This window comes from Scyliorhinus torazame, chromosome 11 (genome assembly GCF_047496885.1).
Source record: "Scyliorhinus torazame isolate Kashiwa2021f chromosome 11, sScyTor2.1, whole genome shotgun sequence".
Classification (NCBI taxonomy): domain Eukaryota; kingdom Metazoa; phylum Chordata; class Chondrichthyes; order Carcharhiniformes; family Scyliorhinidae; genus Scyliorhinus; species Scyliorhinus torazame.
This window is the reverse complement of record NC_092717.1, coordinates 169,092,855-169,114,835: the sequence shown is the minus strand read 5'-3', so window position 1 is coordinate 169,114,835 and position 21,981 is coordinate 169,092,855. Positions and strand designations below refer to the sequence as shown.

Here is a 21,981-nt window from a genome sequence, read left to right as displayed (position 1 = left end):
ATTTGTCCCTCAGTTTGTCAATTTAGTTTAGTTGGCTTGCCAAAAATAGGATAAATAGGAACAGACTGCAATTATGGTGGTTGGATTAGGAGATGCATGGTTGTATCTCTGTAAATAAATGCTGATAAAGGCATGTGCACATTGTCATGAGAATGTCACTTTAAGAACTGTTTGGCTGCTCATGTTACTGCAGTGATGTCAGAGTGTGGGTGGAGCTGAGGTCATGTTCTGCTTTTAGTTTCACTTTGAGAAAAGCTTGGGTGTGTCTGCGTTTTTTTTTGGTTTTGTTTCAGTGTTGGAGCTGAAGCCAGACAAAGCAGGTGTACTGTTGTTCACTCTGCCATGAAAAGACTATCTCTTGATCATTTGGTGAATTCATAATTATAAACGTTCTCAGTAGTGAATTTAAACCTGATGTGCTTCTGTTAAAAGGTGTTTCTTTTGTCTTCTGGATGTTATTTGGGAATTTATTTAGGATTACTTAGTGCCGTATTCTTTGGGGTTGTATTTGAACTAATGGTTGCTAAGATGTTCCCTGTACGTTTTAAAAAGGTTAACTTGAGTTCATAGAATAAACAATGTTTTGCTTTGAAAAATGCTTTTCGATTTCTGCTGTACCACATCTGTAGAGTGGGCCATGTGCTCCCCATACCGCAATCTATTAAAAGTTTTGGGTCAGGTGAACGCCATGATACACTTTGGGGTTCTCTAAACCCTGGCCCATAACAACATTGCTCCCAGATCTATTTTTCTGGAGTTTGGCAGAGTAGCAAAGTTTTGTTGGCTAAAGGTAAAGGTTGAAAACTAAGAATACAGAGTTGTAATTCCATATAAAATAGCTGGAGTAAACCATTTTCTAAGTATTCATGCTGTATAACCATACTATTGAGTAAAACCTTCTGTAAAAAAAGGCACAAATGAACCTTGACATGGAAGATGATAAGGCAATTTGGAAAGCTGGTTGATCTGCAGTTTACCCAGTCAAGGCAATATTGCATCCCCTTAACCAAATATTATTTTATTCAGACTGCTCGTTGAGTATATTCCATCGCCTGTCATCTCCGTCAGCTGCTTATGACAATCTGGGAGAGAGAAGAAATCCCTGCCAACCTCAGGGATGCCATCATCTTCAAGAAAGGAGGCAAAGCAGACTGTGGGAACTAACAAGGAGTCTATTCTCCATTGTCGGGAAGATTATCGCCCAAATCCTCGCTAGCTGCCTTCTCCCAGTCTTTGAAGAAATCCTTCCGGAAAGCCAGCATGGCTTCCAACCAAACTGTCAGTCTAGACATGATGCTAGTTTGATGTGTTCAATTCCATGATGAAATACCCTAAAGTAGAAAATGTCTTAAGAAAGCATTGAGAAAATTAAATCTGGATAAATGCTAACTTAATTTCTCCTCCTATGGTGACCCAAAGGACATGAAGCTAGCCATTTTTAGCAAAGCTTCACATGCTTATCTCCTTGATAAGTATTCCAGTGTAACTGGTTTTGCAATGACCCCGATCTTCCGTGAAATGGCAATTATCATCAGATTGCTGCTCCGGCCAAATTTTTCTGTGCCTCGATGTTCCTCTGCATTTGTCTGTCGGTCTTCCAAGCCGGGGTTATCCAGAAAGGCTTATCACAATATCCCTTGGAAGATGTCCATTGCAGCATGATGATAGTGGGTGAGTAAGTGCATAAGCGGGTAGGATGGGTGAGGTAAATAAGTGAAGTAGCAGTTGGGTGAGGTAGCAGGTGGGTGGGTTGGCGGGTGGGTGGGGTAGCAGGTGGGTGGGGTGACAGGTGAGGAGGGTGGCATGTGGGTGGGGTGGCAGGTGATTGATGTGACAGGTGAGTCAGCTGGCAGGTGAGGAGTGTGGCAGGTGGGTGAGGTGGCAGGTGACTGATGTGTCGTGTGGGTGGGGGTGAGGAGTGTGGCAGATGAGTCAGGAGCCAGGATTTTATGGCCCAATCAGCTTAATGGGATGTTACGTTCCCGCCAAACTGAATTGGCATTTAAATGACTCACTGCATCTGTCTGGGGTTGTAGACATGCAGTTGCGAGGCCATAAAACTTTGGCCAGGGATTAGTCTGGTATGGTTGGGAGGAACAGTCAGATTGGAGGCTGGACAGATCTGGTCATGGGATTGTCGGGTAGTGGGGTCAGCACAAACAGAACTTCTGCAGGGTCCCAATCCGACCTTGGGTCAAACATCTGGGGGGGGAATTTTCAGAAAAAATGGTGAAGTGCCATTTTTGGCGTGGAGATCGATGGGAATCCCATTATTAATAATAATAATAATAATAACCGTTTATTGTCACAAGTAGACTTCAATGAAGTTACTGTGAAAAGCCCCTAGTCGCCACATTCCGGCGCATGTTCGGGGAGGCCTGTACAGGAATTGAACCCGCGCTGCCGGCATTGTTCTGCATTGGCCCCAACAACGTAATTCGATCGCAATCTTTAGGAACTTAAAAATAATATTCCGCATTTAAACACGCAGCAACTGAGCAGAAAAACATCTGATTTGCCCGCTCCAAAGGTTATCTGGGCACTTCAATTAAACGGCTCCACAGCACATGCTCACAGTCAAGCCAGGAGGATGGCAGTTAGGAGACTACCTTCCAGATTTTCGGAGGGGCCCCTTACTCAATTGCTCGATGGGGTGGAGGAGGGGCGGGTCACAATTTACCTATGGGTCGGCAGGAAACTCTCCACCAAGGTCACTAATCCCACCTGGGAGATAGTGGCCGCACAGGTTAGTGCCAGCAGTCTCAACGAGAGGACGAAGAGTAAATGTGGCAAAAAAAATGACCTACATTGATCTCTGGTATTGTAAGTGCCTCCTGTCTCCCCTTGGCAATTCAGCCTTCCGTCAATCTCCGGAATGTCACCTTGAAACTACATGCCGCTATCACGCAGGTTCCCAGCACCCGACCTCCCAACATCACCCTCGAACCCTCTCCCTGCGCTCTCATCAGAACCCCTCCCTGTTTAGGTGCAGTGCCCAAACATGCCAGTTGTCCGTGACCTCTGACCTGCCAGCTCACATTATCCTCATTTGCGTTCCTGCAAGAGAAGATTGCCCACAACAGCAGAGAGAGAGAGAAGACGGGCGGTGGAATTCCCGAACTAGGGATCTCGACTCCTCTCAAGGAAAGAGCCTTGTGGCTTGCACGGGAGGAGAGGAGTGGAGCTGCACAGAGAGCAAAATTGGCCTCAACAGAAATATGAGGAGCCACAGCACCTTCATCCAGATGACCAGTCTCAAGTGGGTTTTTTGTTGTGCAAGCCCTTGACCAGGCCATATACTAAAACCATGCCCCTTGCCTTGCAGAAACATCAACCAATGAGCCTCAGCTGTCAACCAGCAGTGCCCCTGCCAGTCACCCTACAACCGCACCTTGGAGGAGATCTCCGAAGAAGACACGGATGATGTGTCACAGCTATCACCCGCACCATCCAACATCGCAGATACAAGCACCTTGGTGGGAGATCTTAGTAGACAGGCTTCTGGGTCATTATCTGGTGAGCACCACACTGCTGTGGACACTCATCAGGTGGAAGCAGGATCGTCCCAGTATCAGACAGTCAGAGGTCTGCTGGACCCCAATACTCAGCAGTGTCCCAACCAGGTGACATGCCTCTGGACATGCTCGTCCTTCAGTTTCTTGAGACACAAAGGCAGAGTTAGTAATTCCAGGAGGGGTTGTCAGCAACACTCCTGTGACTGCAAGGCCGAATGCAGGAATCCTAAAGCCTTTACTCGTAGGAGATGTTGTCGTCATTGCACGGCACTCAAGCCAACACTGCAAAGGTGGCGTTTGCTGTAGAAAGCCTAGGGCAATACATTGGAGCCATGACGAGAGAACTCTGAAGCATGGCTTAGTCCCTGAAGACCATGGCTGACGGGTTCGACATTGATGCAGATACTGGCAGGTCTCCATGACTGGCAGCGCCAGATGACGTTGAGGCTTTTGGAGCCACTTGTGTCATCAATAGCCCCCTGCACCTGTGGCAGACCAGCTATGATGATGAATCCCACAGCCCTCTCGTCCTGATGGGCCTGGTCCAGGTGCATCCATGACCCGTTGAGCCCTGGAATGATCCTGTGGTATAGAGGTTGAGGGCTACCGTGGCCTTTGCAGCCTCAAGGAGCGGGTGCCCGCATCCTTCATGTGGCCCCAATTTGGCAAGAATGTCGCACATGTATTGCACTGTCGCCATGTTGCCCATTAGCTCCATGAAGGACACCCGGGTCCTGTAAACATTCGGTCGCCTTCGAGCCTCCTGTTCAAATTGTGCTGCAACCGATCCTTGAGCCTACCATAGAATCATAGAATCATAGAAGTTTACAGCATGGAAACAGGCACTTCGGCCCAACCAGTCCATGCCGCCCAGTTTTTTACCATTACCCTCTGGCCCCTTGGCCTCCCGGTGCTGGGTTCTCCCTGGGTGTGGCCATTCCCTGCTGCTGGGATGTGCGCTCCGTCAGTGCTGTTATAAGCAGAATTGCAGCTCCACCGGTTCCATCAAGAGATCTCTCGGAAGGCTGTGAGGGATGAGAGACAGAGAGAGAGAGAGAAAGACAGCCAGGGTGGTGTCCCATGCAGTGACTTTCAGACGCTCCCCTCACCCTTTTTCCGCCCAGTCCTGGAAACAGCCATTGTGTGATTTTGTGAAATACTCAATTTGAAACTGACTCATACAGGTTTCATTATGTCTGCTCTACTCAATTGGTGGAGAAACCAGAAAATATGTGAAGATAGTGGCTGGTTTAAAAAGGCACTGATAGGTGCATTGCACTTTCTTCCCAGTTTCCCATGAGCCACCAGACTACCCCCCACTCCCAGCTCATCAGCAACTTAAAACAATTCATCTACTCACTGAAATTGCAGCTTATTTACTGTGTATATATATTCCCTGATTGCTGTAAAGGGAGAAAGAGAGTTATGAGAGATAAAGATGTCTTGATTATACAATTGAACTGCATGGAATTCCATGTAAGTTAACTGAAAGAATAAAGCAAAGTTGGGTAATGCCACCCATTCTTTTATAAAGTTGCATATTTTTTCTGCTTAAAATTGTGAAAAGTTATACTCTCTACATTATGTTATGTTAACTAAAATCTTAGCAAGTTATAGAAGAAATTAATTCAGGTTTATGCTACTACAACAAGGGTAAAGGTGAAATATTAATATGCTTACTCAGTGTTATTGCTATCAATAGTACGAAACAGTTCATGCATCTCTTCTGCATTCAGGACTCCATCTGTAAAGTAAGCTTTAAATTCATCAAAGGATAGCTTGCCATCATCTGTAAACAAAGAAGAAATTTCACAGTTAGAATGTACCAATAGCCTTCAACTCCATCAACCTGGTCATTTTAAAATTATTCATAATTAAAATGGCTAGATTGAAGATAACATAGATCAGCGATTGGCGCCAAAATTGCATTCATCTTTCAAAACTTAGCTTGTAACTCATGAGTAAAGTATAATAAATTGATATGTTTTATAGTAATAGTTGAGGCTGCCAGCTTAAGTATTTTTCCTATTCCTTTTGTTGTCACAGGAATGAACAAGAGGTGATTCTACAAGCATAGAATCAGAGAATAGCTTCCTTCTGTGGTACATAAAAGGAACTATGTTGTACAGGTTCCTTGGTGTATCTCACCAATTAGTCCTACTCCCCTGCTCTGTCACTGTAGCTCTGTAAATGTCTTCTCTTCAAGTATTTGTCCAATTCCCTTTTTGAAAGTTACTACTGAATCCCTTCCATCATCATACGAATATTTCTATTCTGTACCCGAGCCATGTTATCTTGTCCCTAACTAGCCTGATCTTAACTTATCATGCAATAAGGATAATTTTGAATTTCTATATGCTGTACTCTATTTATGCATATCAAACAGGAAAATAGGAAAGAAAGTAACCATTATAGAAACCATGCAAGCTCTAATCAGCAACTAGGCAACAACAGATCAAAATATATTGAGAGTATCACAGATGTTAAGCAATTGGTAAAAGCAGCATGAAGGATCAAACATAGAAAATATGTTCAAAGCTAATGTCACACTTAGAGCTTTCAAAGGAATCTGGTTTATTTCAATGCCATTGATGTAAACTCTTCAGAACATTTGTTGCTTGCCACAGAAGTTGAGTAATACTGCCAGTGTGTGATCTGTTTATTGGGAGGGACTTTATGGAACTGTTAGAGCTTTAGATACAGAGGGCCAGATTTTTATGGAATCTTGCCAACTTTGAAGGCCTTTAAAAATGGGAGAGGGAACCTGAATGCGGATGTCATGCCGCCATTTAAGGAAGATCCCATTTTCCCCAGAAGTAGGTAAGGGAGAGGGGCATGAAACATGCAGGTGAGAAACCCAAACTAACCAGTGTCATTAGAAATTAGCACTGAGTACAAACAGACCCTATTTTCACTGTTCCATTGAACTTAATCCATTGGAGTCACAAATTTATGGAGGAGGCATAAACACTCTTGAAGGGCAGAAGTGTCCTGATATGAAGTTATTTAAATCTCAATCCCTTTAAAATGAAATGAAACAGGCTCCAGCTTTCTGTCAGACTAAAAAAACACCCACTGATGGAAAGCGTTGATTGACAAGGGGTATCTATTGTAGCTTAGAAAATACCATTAGCTGGTTATTCCTGCAGTTTCAAAAGATTTTATTGTTAACATTTTCCCAGGGCTGTGATAACAGTTGGGCCCATTATGAACACTTGGCTGAGTTTCAAAAGCTCCAAAACTACTCATCTCAACAGAGAGGTTAAGTTTACATTTTTATTGATGTTTTTAAGAGGCTATTACAGGGTTAGCTGTCTTTGGATCTAATAAAGAGATGTTTGTTTGTTTTACAGCAAACTTGTGGCGTTTTAAATTTTTTGAATGAATTTCATAAATGAGAGTTATTTTTCTAGACCAACAGTGCATGAATGAAAGCAGTTTCTACAAGATTAGTACATACCAGTGCAAGGAAAATAGAATGATATAATTATAAGAGGGATTATGCATGTTTCTATCCTGTAAAATCAGGGCGCAATGTATATGGCAGTAGCAAACTGAGTTTTTAAGATTAAAGTAACATTTTAGAACTGAGGAGTGACTTGTGCATCGGGTTTTGTGACAACTAACTCTTAGGGCGGGATTCTCCGGCCGCATCTGCCCGGTGACCGGAGAATCCCGCCCGAGGTCAATGGATTTCTCCATTGTCGGTGTCTCGCCCGTGGTATTCTTGCAACGGGCGAGGCAGAAGAATCCAGCACTTAATCTCGCAGAAATAAGAGTGGTTTTAATTTTAGTTTTCAAGAAGAGCAAATATCTTCAACAACTAAGAAGTAAAAGTGACAATGACAGTATTTCATGTCAAGATGGTACATTATGAAAAAATCCTAGTGTATTTGCGACACCTGTCATATACCACATTTCATATCTGTGGGTCCAGATAGATGTCGGCAGCAAAGAGAGGAACTGGTCCCACAGGAATTTGCTTTACAAGTACTGACTCCAGAGGCTCCAGGTCTGGTGTTGCAAAGCTGTTCTGTCAGTCATTTTGCATCTGTTACAAATTACAGTCAGGGAAAACATTACCCTTATAAGCTAAAATATTTTGATGCAATATTAATAATGAATACTTTCAGAAAGCAGTTATATTAATGAATTAACAAATTAATGGTTAATATCGCTAGTATAATTTCAAGCGTATGACTTAACTCTCCTTCCAAATGACCAATCACATGTGGCATTTTAAAAATGGATGTATTTGAACATGTCACTGCATTAACCCTGCTAAAATATTTTTTCTAAGACATTCATATCCAAGCTCATCTCAGTATATTTCTTTATGCATTTTTAAGATCTTTTTCTATATTAAATTACTTCTAATATCCGTTTGATCCAAGCCACCTGAAGAGCTATCATCACCCTCAATTAGAAAATTCTACAACAAGAATGCTTCCTTACACACTCATACACCATACTCTCTTGTAGTAGTAAATTCTTCCCCTGAGCTACTTTCTTCATTTTCATAAACAATTCCATCATCTTCTCTGTAATCTTTCGATAACTTGAGTTCTCTTTCAGCGAAAAGGGGCATCTTATAGAAATGCTACACTTTTTTCCTATGCTGCCAGGGTTTAAGCACAGATATCTCCAATACAGGGTTACAGGAAGAAGGTAGTCTAGACGAGGTCTCACATGGAAGCCTGGTCAGAAAAGTGAGACCCCACGGAATACATGGGAAGATGGCAGATCCAAAATTGCCTCAGTGACAGGAAAGAAAGGGTAATGGCTGATGGATGTTTTTGTGAATGGAAAGCAGTTTGTTGTATAGATTAATGATTTGGACTCAAATGTGGGAGGAATGATTGGGAAATTTGCAGATGACACAAAGATTGGCCGCCTAGTAGATAATGAAGAGGATAGGTGTCAACTCCAGAATCATATAAATGGTTGAGTGGGTGGAAAAGTGACAAATTCAATCTGCAATAGTGTGCGGTAATGCATTTGGGGAGGGAAAACTAATCAAGGGAGAACTCAATAAATGTGAGGACATTGTGAGGGGCTGAGGAAGTGGGAAACCTTGGAGTACATGTTCACAGGTCCGGGAATTGGCAGGACAGATGAATAATGTAGTAGGGAAAGCACGTGAAATGCTTTCCTTTATTGGTGAAAAGCAGGATGGTAATGCTGGAATTGTATAAAATATTGGTTGGTCAACAGGTGGAACTTTTTACAGTTCTAGTCACCAGATTACAGGAAGGACACCATTTCTCTGGAGAAAGTGTGAGGAGATTTATAAGAATGTTGCCAGGGCTTAAAAATTGCAGCTATGAGGAGAGTTGGGATGGGCTAGGGTTGTTTTCCATCGAACAGAGGAGGCTGACGGGTGATCTGCTAGACAGGAGAGACCTGTTACCCCAAGTTGAGAGGTCAATTACCAGGGGGCATAAATTAAAGTGAGTTGCAGAAAGATTAGAGAGGCAATGAGGGAAAGCTTTTTCATCCAGAGGGTGGTGGGCATCTGAAATTCACTGTCTGATTTGGAGGTTGTGGCTAAAATACTCAATTCATTTTAAAAGTGTTACGTTCTGGTGCTTGGCCGGTAGGAATGATGCACAGTAGAATGTCTAATTCTTGATTAGTTAAAGTATTTCTTATAAAATAAATGCATGGTAAAGATAACTACAAGTTATATATTAAAAGCTACCAATACTGATAAATTACCCTAGAGCTACTGCAAGCATGACTACCCACTAACATGACTAACTCCCAATTCCTCAAGGTACAATCACATTTACATTGCCACCTGCCGGTCGGAGGTAATTTACATCATTATATATATACATGATTGCTTATGCATATCATCACAAATGGTACCTGGATCTGCTCCTGAAGTGTTGTAGCCTGAAAGGCTACAGAGCAGATGCTGGAAAGTGGGATTAAAATGAGTGGCTGGGTTCTTTTTTGGCCAGCACGGACTAGACGGGCTGAATTGCCCCTTTCTGCAGCGGTAGCTTTTCTATGGCTGCTGGTCATGACTGGACACCACTGCTGTAGCCATGTAAAATGGCTGCGTTCCGATTAATCTGGCCAAAACCCAGTTTAAAACGGCTAACCCGAAAGACTGCTGGGAAAAGCAGCCAAGAAGACACTAGCAGGCAGCTGCAGACAAGTTTGCATATTCAGCTCTGGGAATGTAGCCCAGATCGATACTCAGGGCTATCAACAGCCCATCAACCCAGGTATCCGCAGTTGCATTCAGGACTGTTTACACCTAATCTACTCAGACATCCACAGTTAAATCGCCTATCCCCGGGAACAATTGCAACATATTAGCAATTGAATACCGGGCCAGACCTGTCGGCGCCTGCAGTGGCCGAAACAAAGACAGGTGAGCGACCACCCCCCGATCGAGGAATCGCCTCACCATTGGACACATCGACCCCAGAGACTGGGGACAGAATCCAATCACTTGGGACTCGGGGTCAAGGGCCGCCCCGGGAGGCGGGAAGCCCCTGGGCCCTATAAAAGTGAAGGTCCAAGTTCAGATCTCTCTCTCTCTCCTCTTCGCCTGCTCGAGACCTTCGCAAGACCAGCCATTGGCAGCAGTGAGTTTGAATCCAACGATCGCTATCCGGTCGAGACACCTAGCCACCGACCTGTAGCAGCCTTTTGAATCCCGCGGGCCAGATTTGATTGGACAAGCCATTTGTTTCCTGACCAGGTGGGCTCTTCCTAAGTTAAGTATTGGCCAGTAGTGATAGGTTTATTATATAAATAGTAGTAGTAGGGTATTAATATTGCTTGTTGTATATAATAAATGACCGTTGTTTTAATCCTTACTAAGCGGTGTGCTGTGTTATTAATCATAACCTGAACTTGAACCACGTGGCGGTATCATAAAGATACCTGGCGACTCATGAGCAAAGGTGACCTAAACAGAGCAAATAGACTAAAGCTAGAAAGAGCAACACTGCCCAGGAGGGTTTTCAAGTCAGGTGGTCACAATTGCAGACTCCTGGAGGAGGAACTCAGCCAAGTGGATTAGGTGGGTACATATTGCCAGTGGCTGTCAAAGTCACCACATCCCTTAATTGTTCAACTCTGGTTCCTTCCTCGGATCTGCAGATGATATGTGCAGAATTGAACAATCATTGTCCACAAACACATCTCATTGAGATGGATCCCATGTGTGTCAGAACCAGATTTCTTAGCTGACTAAGGCAGTCAAAATGAATGAGCACTCAAGTTGGCAGCTCTGGCTACTTTCCTACAGATTCAGTAATCGGCTGCAAACAGGCAGCAATCAAGGCACTTTCAGATCAACATGGAGTCTTTGTCAATGGAAGGCGCTTCCACTCCAACAATGGTGAACTTTTCTGCAACCACAAAACAAGATTATCATGCATGCTTATGCAAGATCCCCGGGGAGCTGACATGATATTTTCATCCTGTGCCAACTAAGGTCATGAGATTATCACACCTCGAAGCAATTAACGGATGGCTCCTTGTTGAAGACCCTCTGAAGACATGGCTGATGATATTCATAAGAAGATGCCCAGGCTAGGTATAATCAAAGCCATCTGATCGCTAGTCCTGTGATGGTGCAAGCATTGGGATGTGAAAAAGCTCTCTATGTGCTTCAATAGTTCTGTGGATTCTCTTCAGTCGTTGCCAATCTGGATATATAAGTTGATCATGGATTGTTGCACCTTGCATTACATAGCGCAGCAGTGTGGATTGGAGCTCCAGAGGCAGGAAGATCCTGAGTATGTTGCCTCTTCAGAGGAGGAGGAGAAGCAACATGAGGAGTGGGAACCAGGGGAGTTGGCGCATATGACGGGGCTCCCTGCAGTAAATCTTTCCACAGAAGCTACCTGACTTGGGCAGAGTTTTCAACATTTTTTATTTCTCCTTCATCGTTACCTGGGATATCCCCCCCCCCCCCCCCACCTTTTTGTTATTTCTTTCTCTTATTAACTCTAATGTAAGGCAAAATAAATTCATGCAAAACAAATTCCCTGAAAACATCTTTTCTCTCACTAAGAGAATGGACCATGACACAGTTAGTTAAAACAGTCTGTTAAAACCCACTTACAAGCTAGATGTTCTTGATTTTTATTCAGTGGCAGGCCTCAGGAAACAGCAGGCATTTAATAAACATCATGGGCGGGATTCTCCACTAATGGGGCTATGTCCCCACGCTGGTGTGAAAAGCGTCGTCAACCTTTCCGGCGTCAACTGTCCCCGATAATGGGGAATGCACCCCTTCCTAGGGGGCTTGGTCGGCACTGGAGTGGTCTCTGCATCTCCAACCGGTGCGGAACGGCCAAGGCGAGTTTGTGAATGCGCGGAATGGCCGGCGTGATTCTGCGCATGCGCCGGGTTCCCTTCTCTGCGCCGGCCCCGGGCATTATGGCGGAGCCCTACAGGGCCTGGTGCGGAGACACATAGGCCCACACGGAACCAGCCCGCCCACCAATTGGTATGCCCCAATCGCGGGCCAGGCCACTGTGGGGGCCTGATCCCCGTCCCCCCTCCAGGATAGGATGGCCCCCGCAGACTCACCTTCCAGGTCCTGCCGTGTGGGACCTGAGTAACCCATGCCGGCGGGACTTGGCGGCCACTCAGCCCATCGGGGCCCAGAGAATCGCTGGGGGGGGGCGCTTTCAATGGCCCCCGACCGACATGGCGGGAATCCCGCGGGCACCCGTGAATCAGCGGTGGAGAATCGGAATGCCGCCGTCGGGGTGCGATTCCCGCTTCCCCCCCGGGGATTCTCCGACCCGGCGCGGGGTTGGAGAATCCCGGCCCATAGCTATGATAGGGACTCAAGAGCTCAAGATATTGTGGACAGAGCAGTGTATTCTCTTAGGCCCCTTCATAACCCTAGTTCTGCCCTGCTCACAATGATTAATTTCTAGGCAGAAAAAATATACAGAACGCAGCAAATAGCTGTAATGTTTAATAGATTGCTTTCCCCTTTGAGTTGGAGAGCTGACTGGTTCTGATTTAACCTGAGGATCACCACACGTCAGGCGAGAGGCTAGGTTGAGAAGATGGGGCCTTCTTAATAACCTCAGCCAATGCAGGAATTGAATCTCGTTGTTGGCCTGCCTCACTCTGCATCACAAACCAGCTGTCTAGTCACTTGGCTGGACAGCTGGTTCGTGATGTAGAGCGTGGTGAACAGTGCGGGTTCAATCCCCATACCAGCTGAAGTTATTCATGAAGCCTTCTCATCCTTGCCCCTCGCCTGAGGTGTGGTGATCCTCAGGTTACATCATCACCAGTCAGTTCTCCCCCTCATAGGGGAAAACAGCCTATGGTCTTCTGGGACTATGGCGACTTTACACTTACCTATAATGTCTAATGCTCTTTTGGAGTTTTATGCTAGCATTCTATTAGACCTATCCAGGGTCAACAATCATTGGTTGAGAAGTCTGTGATGTATTCTATTTAATTCATGGTCGAGGTATATTTCTTTCCAATTGATTTTCTGTAATTACATATCAATGTTGCAGAGATCATATAAAAATATCTCCTTGGATAGGCATGTGTCTGCTTCGGCCTTCTTCAAGGCAGGTAAATATGCCTCTGCTCCATGCTGGATAGTTATTCTTCATTCTCTATCTTCCAGGGGGAAAGAGGAATGTCCAAGGTAGACTGAGACTGTTGCTTATGTTAAGAAAAGTGGAAATTAAGAAGTTTAACCAGCTGCTGCTGGGGTGATGGCTTGGAAGACCACACAATGTTTTATATGACTGCTCAGGTGGGGACTATTAAGTGGGGTGATCTGCTTGTCCATCATCATTTTCAACAAAGCTGCCACTGGCACTCCCAAGGATCCATTTGCTGCAAAATCATCTGTGTCCTACATGTTATGAACATCCATCATACAAGTAGTTTAGTCGGGCAGTATGGTCGGCACGGGCTTGGAGGGCCGAAGGGCCTGTTCCTGTGCTGTACATTTCTTTGTTCTTTGTTCTTTGTACATCAGTATACACCATTAACCCATGTAAGATAAATGATGCTGCTCAGTCCCCACATACTCCACTAGGGTAAGGAGCTCACACTGTCTCGTTTCTTCCACAATGAAGCCATGGATTTTTGGACATTTCATTTTTGCCACATTCACAATCCATGAATAAAATAGATTGGGATTTTAAAGGTTTGATGGGAACCATATTATTAGCACACTAAAGTAAAAGGTGTGGGTGGTAATTCCATCTGTAAACCTTTTGTCTCCCAAACAACATAACCCAGGTTACTTTATGCACAAAGTAACAACTTGATTTTAAGGGAGTGCAAGTGTTTTTCTGTGAGTTGACTTTTGAGTTGAGAATGATAAAGGTATCTGGTAAAAGCCTGACTCATAGTAATAACATCTAAAAAAAAAAGGTGACAGGCAAGGCATTTCTAGCAATTTTCTCAGTTAATGCGTGCCACTAAATTCATGATTACCATGAGACATTGCATAATGGGAAGCAGCGACTGTAAGCTGCTGTTGATTAGAGAACACAATGGTGTAAAAAAAGTTGCTGTTGTGAAAATGTAACCCTGGGAAAGGGTATTTGTGATCATTGTGCACCACAGCCTTGAGACAAATGTAGTTAAGCTAATTCATCTGTCTAGATAGGGAGCGGGTGCACATATTGTCTTGGGAGAAACGGTTTGCACAGTAAAGCGGTAAGTGTCATAGAATTTACAGTGCAGAAGGAGGCCATTTGGCCTACCGAGTCTGCACCAGCTCTTGGAAAGAGCATCCTACCCAAGCCCACATCTCCACCTTATCCCCATTACCCAGTAACCCCACCCAACACTAAGGGCAATTTTGGACACTAAAGATAATTTATCATGGCCAATCAACCTAACCCGCCCATCTTTGGACTGTGGGAGGAAACCGGAGCACCCGGAGGAAACCCACGCACACACGGGGAGAACGTGCAGACTCTGCACAGACAGTGACCCAAGCCTGGAATCGAACCTGGGATCCTGGAGCTATGAAGCAATTGTGCTAACCACTATGCTATTGTGCTGCCCCTAAAGTATGTAAATTAAAAGTATGTAAAGTCATCATAGTCCCAGATGACCATCGGCTGCTTTTCCCTTTGATGGGAAGAGCTGACTGGTGGTGATTTAACCTGAGGATCACCACACCTCAGGCAGGGGGCAAGGTTGAAAAGGAGGGACCTTCATGAATAACCTCGGCCTGTACGGGAATTGAACCCGTGCTGTTGGTCGTGCTCTGCATCACGGACCAGCTGTCCTGCCAAGGGCCCCCAACAGTAAACCACCTTAGTCAAAACAGCAGCTGCTGCAAATTTGCAGACCAATGAGATAAGGAAGAGCTACTCCTGGAGGTTATGTGAGTCTGAAGAAGGTAGTCTATTGTGGGGAAGAGAGCCTGCTGCATTCTGCTATAGCTAAGGTCTTGTCTCTCGAGTAGAGAGAGTGAAACGTGTGTGGGGCATAGTTTCTTTTTCTATTTGTCATTGTGTTCACTACACCTGGAAGGGTGTGGTTCCAGTAACTTTTCCAAAGTGGAGAACCAGGAAAATGTTTAACGCTCCAGCCTTTGTTTTGTTAGTGGTGCCATTACAGTAAGGAAGAAAAGCTCAGTGAAAGATTGAGAATCCAGGATATTTTTGGCATGTTGTTGTCATGACATGGAGAAGTGAAGGTCTGTAACTTGGTTTATGGAATTATGGTGCAGCATTGAGCTATGGGGTGGAATCTTACCATATTTTAAGGTGGGCTCTCCAGCTGCACAGACCAGTGTTCACTCCAGATCCTGAGCCTGTCCAAGTAAAACAAGAATCAGTGAGTGGGGCTTATGCCAACAGGCTGGCAGGGCAGGACCTGATAGAGCTGGTAAAGCTGGTTATACGGTGATCTAGCCGCCATCTCCCTGCCCCCCTCTTGGACGTATCAGTGGCATTCCTCCCCTCTCACTGCCCGCTTTTCATTTGCCTGCAAATGTGTCACTGTGACACCATGGAAGTGCCAACTTTTGCCAAAGGGCAGTGCCAGGCATGTCCGTCTCCCCCCAGGAACTAAACTTACCTTTCCGTCCCTGGGGAGGGAGTGTGTCTCCTCAACTGAATCGTGTTTTTTAAAACCTGTTGTAAACCTCGCCAGCGCGCTTGAATATTCAGTGAGGGGGAATCATGTGGTGAAGGGACTGGCTAATCACATTAAAATGTATTCATAAACATTAAAATAAGGTTTTCACCCATTGTGGGTGTGAACCTTTTAATCACCATCGAGGGGCATGGGAAATCGGGAAACACAATCTCTCCGGATAAATAGTGTTTCCCAATACTCTCTGGATTTTCCACCTGCGTCGGTGATTCCCAGACCACTAACGCAGACTCAAAATCACCATGGTTTCCTATTGTTGTCTACTGTTGACCTATAGATATCACACTTGCGAAATATTTTGCTGAGTTGTGGTCCAGCTGGTGATGTCCCATAGGTCCACATGCCAATGCAAAGAGGTTATTTAATACCATTCTTTGTTTCAGTGAATGATTCAAGCTGTTTTGTTGAACTTTGTGGGAAGCATTGTTACCAATATTCCCACTTCTCTTTTCATTAAAATCCATCTTTAATTATATTTCCAGAAATGTTCACATTTTAAAATTGGGTCGATGCTTCCTCCTTTGCCAAGCTAGTCTTTTACACAGCTGTTCAAACTTAAATATCAATGCAGCACGTGATGGTAATTAGTTGGCTATGCAAAGAAATGTGAATTTAAAAGCTGTGTTATTCATTTCAGGTCAGATCTATGGCAGTAATTTAATAGCAATAATTATCATTATTAATGTAAATTAACCATCATATGATTTTTCTTATTACACTCTGTAACAAAATTTGCAAAAGTATGAATGTGTGAATAAAGAAGTTGAATATTAAATGCTATTTTCAGGCAACTCTATTCTGTTAAGTACACACAACCCCCTTTCATCAAAAGGTCATGGGCTGAATTTTATGTGCTCCTGCCAGGCATGTTTTCACCAGGTGGGGGAACATGTAAAATAGGACAAGTGTGCACCCCACTACTGTACTGCCCTCCTCTGAGCTCACGCCCATAAAAGAGGTGGACAGGCATGAAAATAAGCAGTCTGCCTGCTCGCCATATTTAAATAAATAATTGGGAGTCAATTGAGCTTACTAACTGTTGACCATGATAATATGCTGCCCATGCCAGAGTACGTTGGATGTGGGCAGTCAGGTGGGTGGGCAGATGTTTTTTTGTAAAGCTTTCTGAAAGGGTAGGAAGGAAAGTGTGGGTATTATCTTCAGGGCTGCCCTTTGTGCATTGATAGTACCCATGATTGTACTCACCCTTTCTTCCAACTCGCCTGCTCTGTAAAACCAACCATCCCAAATCTTCTTTGCCCAATACCCTGAACATGCTTGGCACCATCGTGCTCCAAGCTAACTGGCCGACAGCTCCTGAGGGCAAGACTTCCTCCCTAGTGAGGGGCAGAAGTCCCACTGGCAGCCTATTTAGCCTGCCTGCAGAGCATGATGGCTGCATAGTGCTAGCATCTAGTGAGTTAGCTCTTCGCTGACTTTGTTTCTGGAGGAGGTGGGGGAGTGGGGGGCAATGAGTTATCCATCACCCACTCTGTAATTTGCAGCTCATGTCTGGAACATATTCTCCAAGCACTCTTATGAAAAATGTTTCCAGTTCTGGTGCTAGGGCTACAAAATTGAGATCTGTGCTTATCTGATTCTGCAACATTATTCTGGATTAGCCCAATTTATGTATTCAGGCAGCGCTCCCAGCTTAGATTGAGCCTGCTGCCAAAGATAGGACAAATTGTAGTAAAATATCCATTGCCAATTTAGAAAGAATACAGATCCATTTAAGGCTGATTTTCCTTTTTTCTATAGCAGGAAATCAGATGCAGAAAGTGATTGCTGGACAATGATACAGCTGATAAGTGCTCTTCCATGAAATGAGAGTTGTGGCATCTCCCACACTGGTGGGTGGTCTAGATTGTGTGGAAAGAGAAGGCAGACACAATACACAGACCAATATTCAGAGAGCCTAGGATCAGATGGACTCAAATGTTGCCAGACTCAGAAAGTCTTCAAAGATGACAGAAAAAGAAAGTAAAGCATGCCGCAATATGCTTTCTATCAACCTGTTACACCTTGTATTTAACCACTGACAACCTTACATTCCTCTCCTCGCTTGATATGCGTGCCAATAATGCTGCAAAGTAAACAATCTAGCTGAAACTTAACATTTAAAATATAGTTGTACTTACCCTTATACAAAAGTCCAGCATAAAAAAGGATCCAAATAAAAATTAGATGCACAATGTGGGCATGGTTCTCAGGCCTTGTTGTGCTATCGCTCTTAGGAAACAAGGCCGGTGAATAGCGGGAGAAGTCGAAAATGAGAACCGTGGCTGGCGCCAAACAATTGCGATGCAACCGGCCTCCAGTGCCTGCTGGTCTTTTTGCTGAAGGCATTCTTTAAAGAAGTGGAGAAGTCGATCACTTTGTTTATTCATGCGAGGGGAGTTAGCCAGGGTCAGGAAGGTGGCCCTACAGAGAGGACGGCAGGCGGGGGAACTGGGCTTCCAAAATTTATTATATTATCATTGGGCGGTGAATGCGGAAAAGGTGAGTAATTAGGTCATGGAGGGGGAGTCCTGTGGTTTAGGATAGAGGAAGGTCTGTGTAGGGCGTTGGGGTTGAGAGCGCTGGCAATGACGACACTCGGATGGCTCCGGGAAAGTACTCTGGGAGTCCAGTGGTGATGGTGACACTGAAGATTTGGAGGCAGTTGAGGCAGCATTTTAAGCTGCTGGCTGGATCAGGGGAGATGCCGATCAGGGGGAATCACAAGTTTGAGCCAGGGAGGCTGGATGGGAGGTTTCGGAGATAGAAGGAGAGGAGAATCAGGGTGTTAAAAGACCTGTTCTTGGGGGGACGTTTCGTAAGGTTGGAAGAGTTGGCGGAGAAATATGGACTGGGGCAAGGCGAAGGGTTTAGGTACCTGCAGCTCCAAGACTTTGCTGGGAAGGAGGTTCAGAGCTTCCCGATAATGCTGACTCCCTCACTGTTGGAAGAGGTATTGACAGGGGGAATGGGGAAGGGGGTGGTGGCGGCGATCTACGGGAGGATTTTGGGGAGGATGGGCTGTCCATGGAGGGGATTAAAGCCAAATGGGTGGAAGAGTTGGGGGAGGTTACGGAAGAAGGTCTGTGGTGTGAGGTGCTCCAGAGGGTGAACGACTAAACCTCATGCAGGTGAGGGTGAGCTGACTCTTTGGGGGAGTGGAGGATGTATGTGAGTGGTGTGGGAGGGGTCCTGCAAACCATGTACATATGTTTTGGTCTTATCGAAGCTGGAGAGGTATTGAAGGGAGGTTTTCAGTATCATCTCAGGAGTACTACACATGAACTTGGAACCAGGGCACCTAGAAGCCATTTTCAGGGTGTCGCACCGGCCCGAGTTGCAGGCTGGTGCGGGAGCTGATGTTTTAGCCTTCACCTCATTGATTGCCCGGAGGCGGGTCCTGCTGGGGTGGAGGTCAGCTGTTCCACCCTGTGCCTCGGCCTGGCAGGAGGACCTACTTGAATTTCTGGCCCTCGAGAAGGTGAAATTTGAGCCGAGGGGAATGAAGGAGGGGTTCTACAATTCATGGGGACTGTTTATTATGCGCTTTTGAGAATTGGTTGCCATTGGCCATTAAGGGTGTGGGGGAATTGGGGGAGGGTGCTCAGGTTATTGTTGTTTTTGATTACACTGTTCAATGATTCACTGTTAATTTTTTTTTACCTGGAATGCACAAGCGGATGTTTTTGATCTGTATATTGAGGGGGGTGTTGGCCTTGTTTGTGGGATTGTTATTGTATTAGTTTTGTGTTTGCTTTTTCTTTTGTTGTTCATTTGATGAAAATGTTGAAAATGAGGAGAATAAAAAGATTTTTTTTAAAAGAAGTCCGTGGGGCCTCGTTAAGTTCACCAAGTAACGTTGAATAGTGTTGCCGGCCTCGCTGTGCCAAGCGCCAGGAAACCCACGCGGTTCCCACTCGCTACCACAATTAGAAATCTTTCCGGAGAATTGCTCCCTGTGTGTTCATGTACTCACACACGCTGGGACTTTAATGTTGCTGTATATGCTCCTCAAACTTCCAACATCTTTTTTATGATGTCAGGGTAAATTTATGAACAAGAAAGTGGACCATAAATAATTGTTTTATGTTCCTTTTGCAATCCATCTCGTAGTTTGAATCCACAATTTCAATTTTCCTAAAATTGTTACTTGAGTGTGATCACTTATCCACAATTAAACTCATTTTGATCAGGAATTGTGCCTCTGTGATCCATTAGCTTAATCTGAATTTTGATTGATTAGATTAACCTAAACTCATGCGAAATATGCAGGTCACAAGAACCTGAAAATTCTCTGATTTGAAGTCCAATATTATTTACTGAATTGATGAAGATATTTTGAATAAGCAAGAGGAAAAATGCGCGTCAGTGTGTCAAAGTCAAAAACATCTACACTGTGGCTACAAAATTGTGGGAACATTCTCAAATATACAGTCAGCATCAAGTAAAACTAAGAGGCAACTTTCTGAGTTTGTGCTGCTGTCACGGGCATGCACTGCTCACAAATTTCTGACCATTAATTTTGGGTACAAAATCATTGGCAGCACATGTTTGAATTTCTAATATTTGTAACTGAGCAAGATTTTCCACTGCCAGTGCAGTCTCACAAAATTACTTCCATAAGGATAAAAACTGGTATTCCTTTGGCTCCACTAGTAAAACGTAAGTTGCTAAGCCTGTACTGCAACATTCTGCAGTATCTCCCCACCTGCGTTTTTATTCATCCTGCCAAACGGGACAATCTGACCTTTGCCTACATTAGGAAATTGCCGTGGCACTAATCTTCCGAGCCTCCTTAGATACATTTATGGTCCCAGAGGATTGGAAAATTTCAGACATACACCTTAGACCATGAGATACAGGGACACAATTAGGCCATTCGGTCCAACAAGTTTGCTCCGCCATTAGATCATGGCTGATATGTTCCTCATCCCCATTCTCCTGCCTTCTCCCCATAACCGCTGATGCATTTTTAAATCAAGAAATCCCCTTATTAATCAAGAACACCAGATTTGTGCTTGAGGTGCTATTACCTACAGAATGGTGAAATCAGACAAAGTAGCTCTTTCTTAGCACATCAGAACTAGGAGTCGGCAATTTCACCTCTTGAACCTGCTCCACCATTCAATACGATCATGGCTGATCTCATCATGGCCTCAAGTCCACCATCCTTCCCGTTCTCCATAACCCTTCAACCCATTGCTAATTTAAAATCTGTCTAACTCCTCCTTAAATTTACTCACTGTCCCACACTCTGGGGTAGCAAATTCCACAGACTCATGGCTCTTTAGGAGAAGCGGTTTCTCCTCGTTTGTTCAGAAAAGGTGAATCCAGCAACTGCGGGCCAGTTAATTTAGCCTTGATGGTGTATAAGCTTTCATAAATGATAATCTCGGACAACTCTGACAGTCACTTGGACACTTGTGGGGTAATTTAAAAAGCCAGCACAGATTTGTTAAGGGCAAAAGATGTTTAACTCCCATGATTGATTTTTTTGATGAGGTAACAGAGTGGGTTGATGAAGGTACTGCAGTTGATGTGGTACACATGGACTTCCAAAAGGTGCTATATAAAACATCACATCACAGGCTTTCCAGCAAAGTTAAAAGTCATGAAATAATAGGGATTGTGCTATCATGGATACAAAGTCGACTAAATGACAGGGACACACTGTCATGGTGAATAGTTGTTTTTCGACTGGAGGAAGGTGCACAGTGGGCTTCCACAGGGGTTGATACTAGACCCCCTGCCATCTTCATATATATTAATGCCCAAACGTAGTTATACAGAACACAATTCCAAAGTTTATAATGGAATCATAGAATATTTGCAACACAGATTCAAATTTCTTCTTCATCCGTTCTTCTCTAAGAAGAAAAGCCCCAGCTTCACAAATCTTACCAATCTTAAATGGGTTATTTTTAGATTGGAAGGCTATGACTAGTAAGGTACTGCAAGAGTTAGTGTTTGTGCCTCAGGTATTTACAATCTATAATATTGATTTGGATGTGAGGATTAAATGTAACATTTTCAAGTTTGCAGATAAGACAAACTAAGTGGAAGTGTGAGTTGTGAGGACGATGGAAAAAATTTGGCAGATGGAATACAATGTGGAGAAATGTGAGGTGTGCGGGAACCATTCCAGAGTTTATAGAATTATGAAAGATGACCAAAAATGCATATCCTATCTCTACAGCCATCTCTTTCAACATTCTGGGATGTAGATCATCAGATCCAGGGGATTTGTTCACTTTCGTAGGGAAACGGAGGATGCGACTCAGCTGCCTTGGCGCACCTGATATTTTGTCGGGACAAGGCCGCTGAATCT

General features: G+C 44.4%; 1 protein-coding gene across 1 annotated transcript in view; it reads right to left on the bottom strand.

The window, feature by feature from the left end:
• necab1 (N-terminal EF-hand calcium binding protein 1) overlaps nucleotides 1–21,981 on the bottom strand; it is a 362,049-nt gene that overhangs the window by 321,955 nt on the left and 18,113 nt on the right. Inside the window, exon 3 of the mRNA XM_072467989.1 lies at nucleotides 5,196–5,304. Coding sequence (XP_072324090.1) covers nucleotides 5,196–5,304 — 109 coding nt within the window. The remainder of the gene's footprint in view (nucleotides 1–5,195; nucleotides 5,305–21,981) is intronic.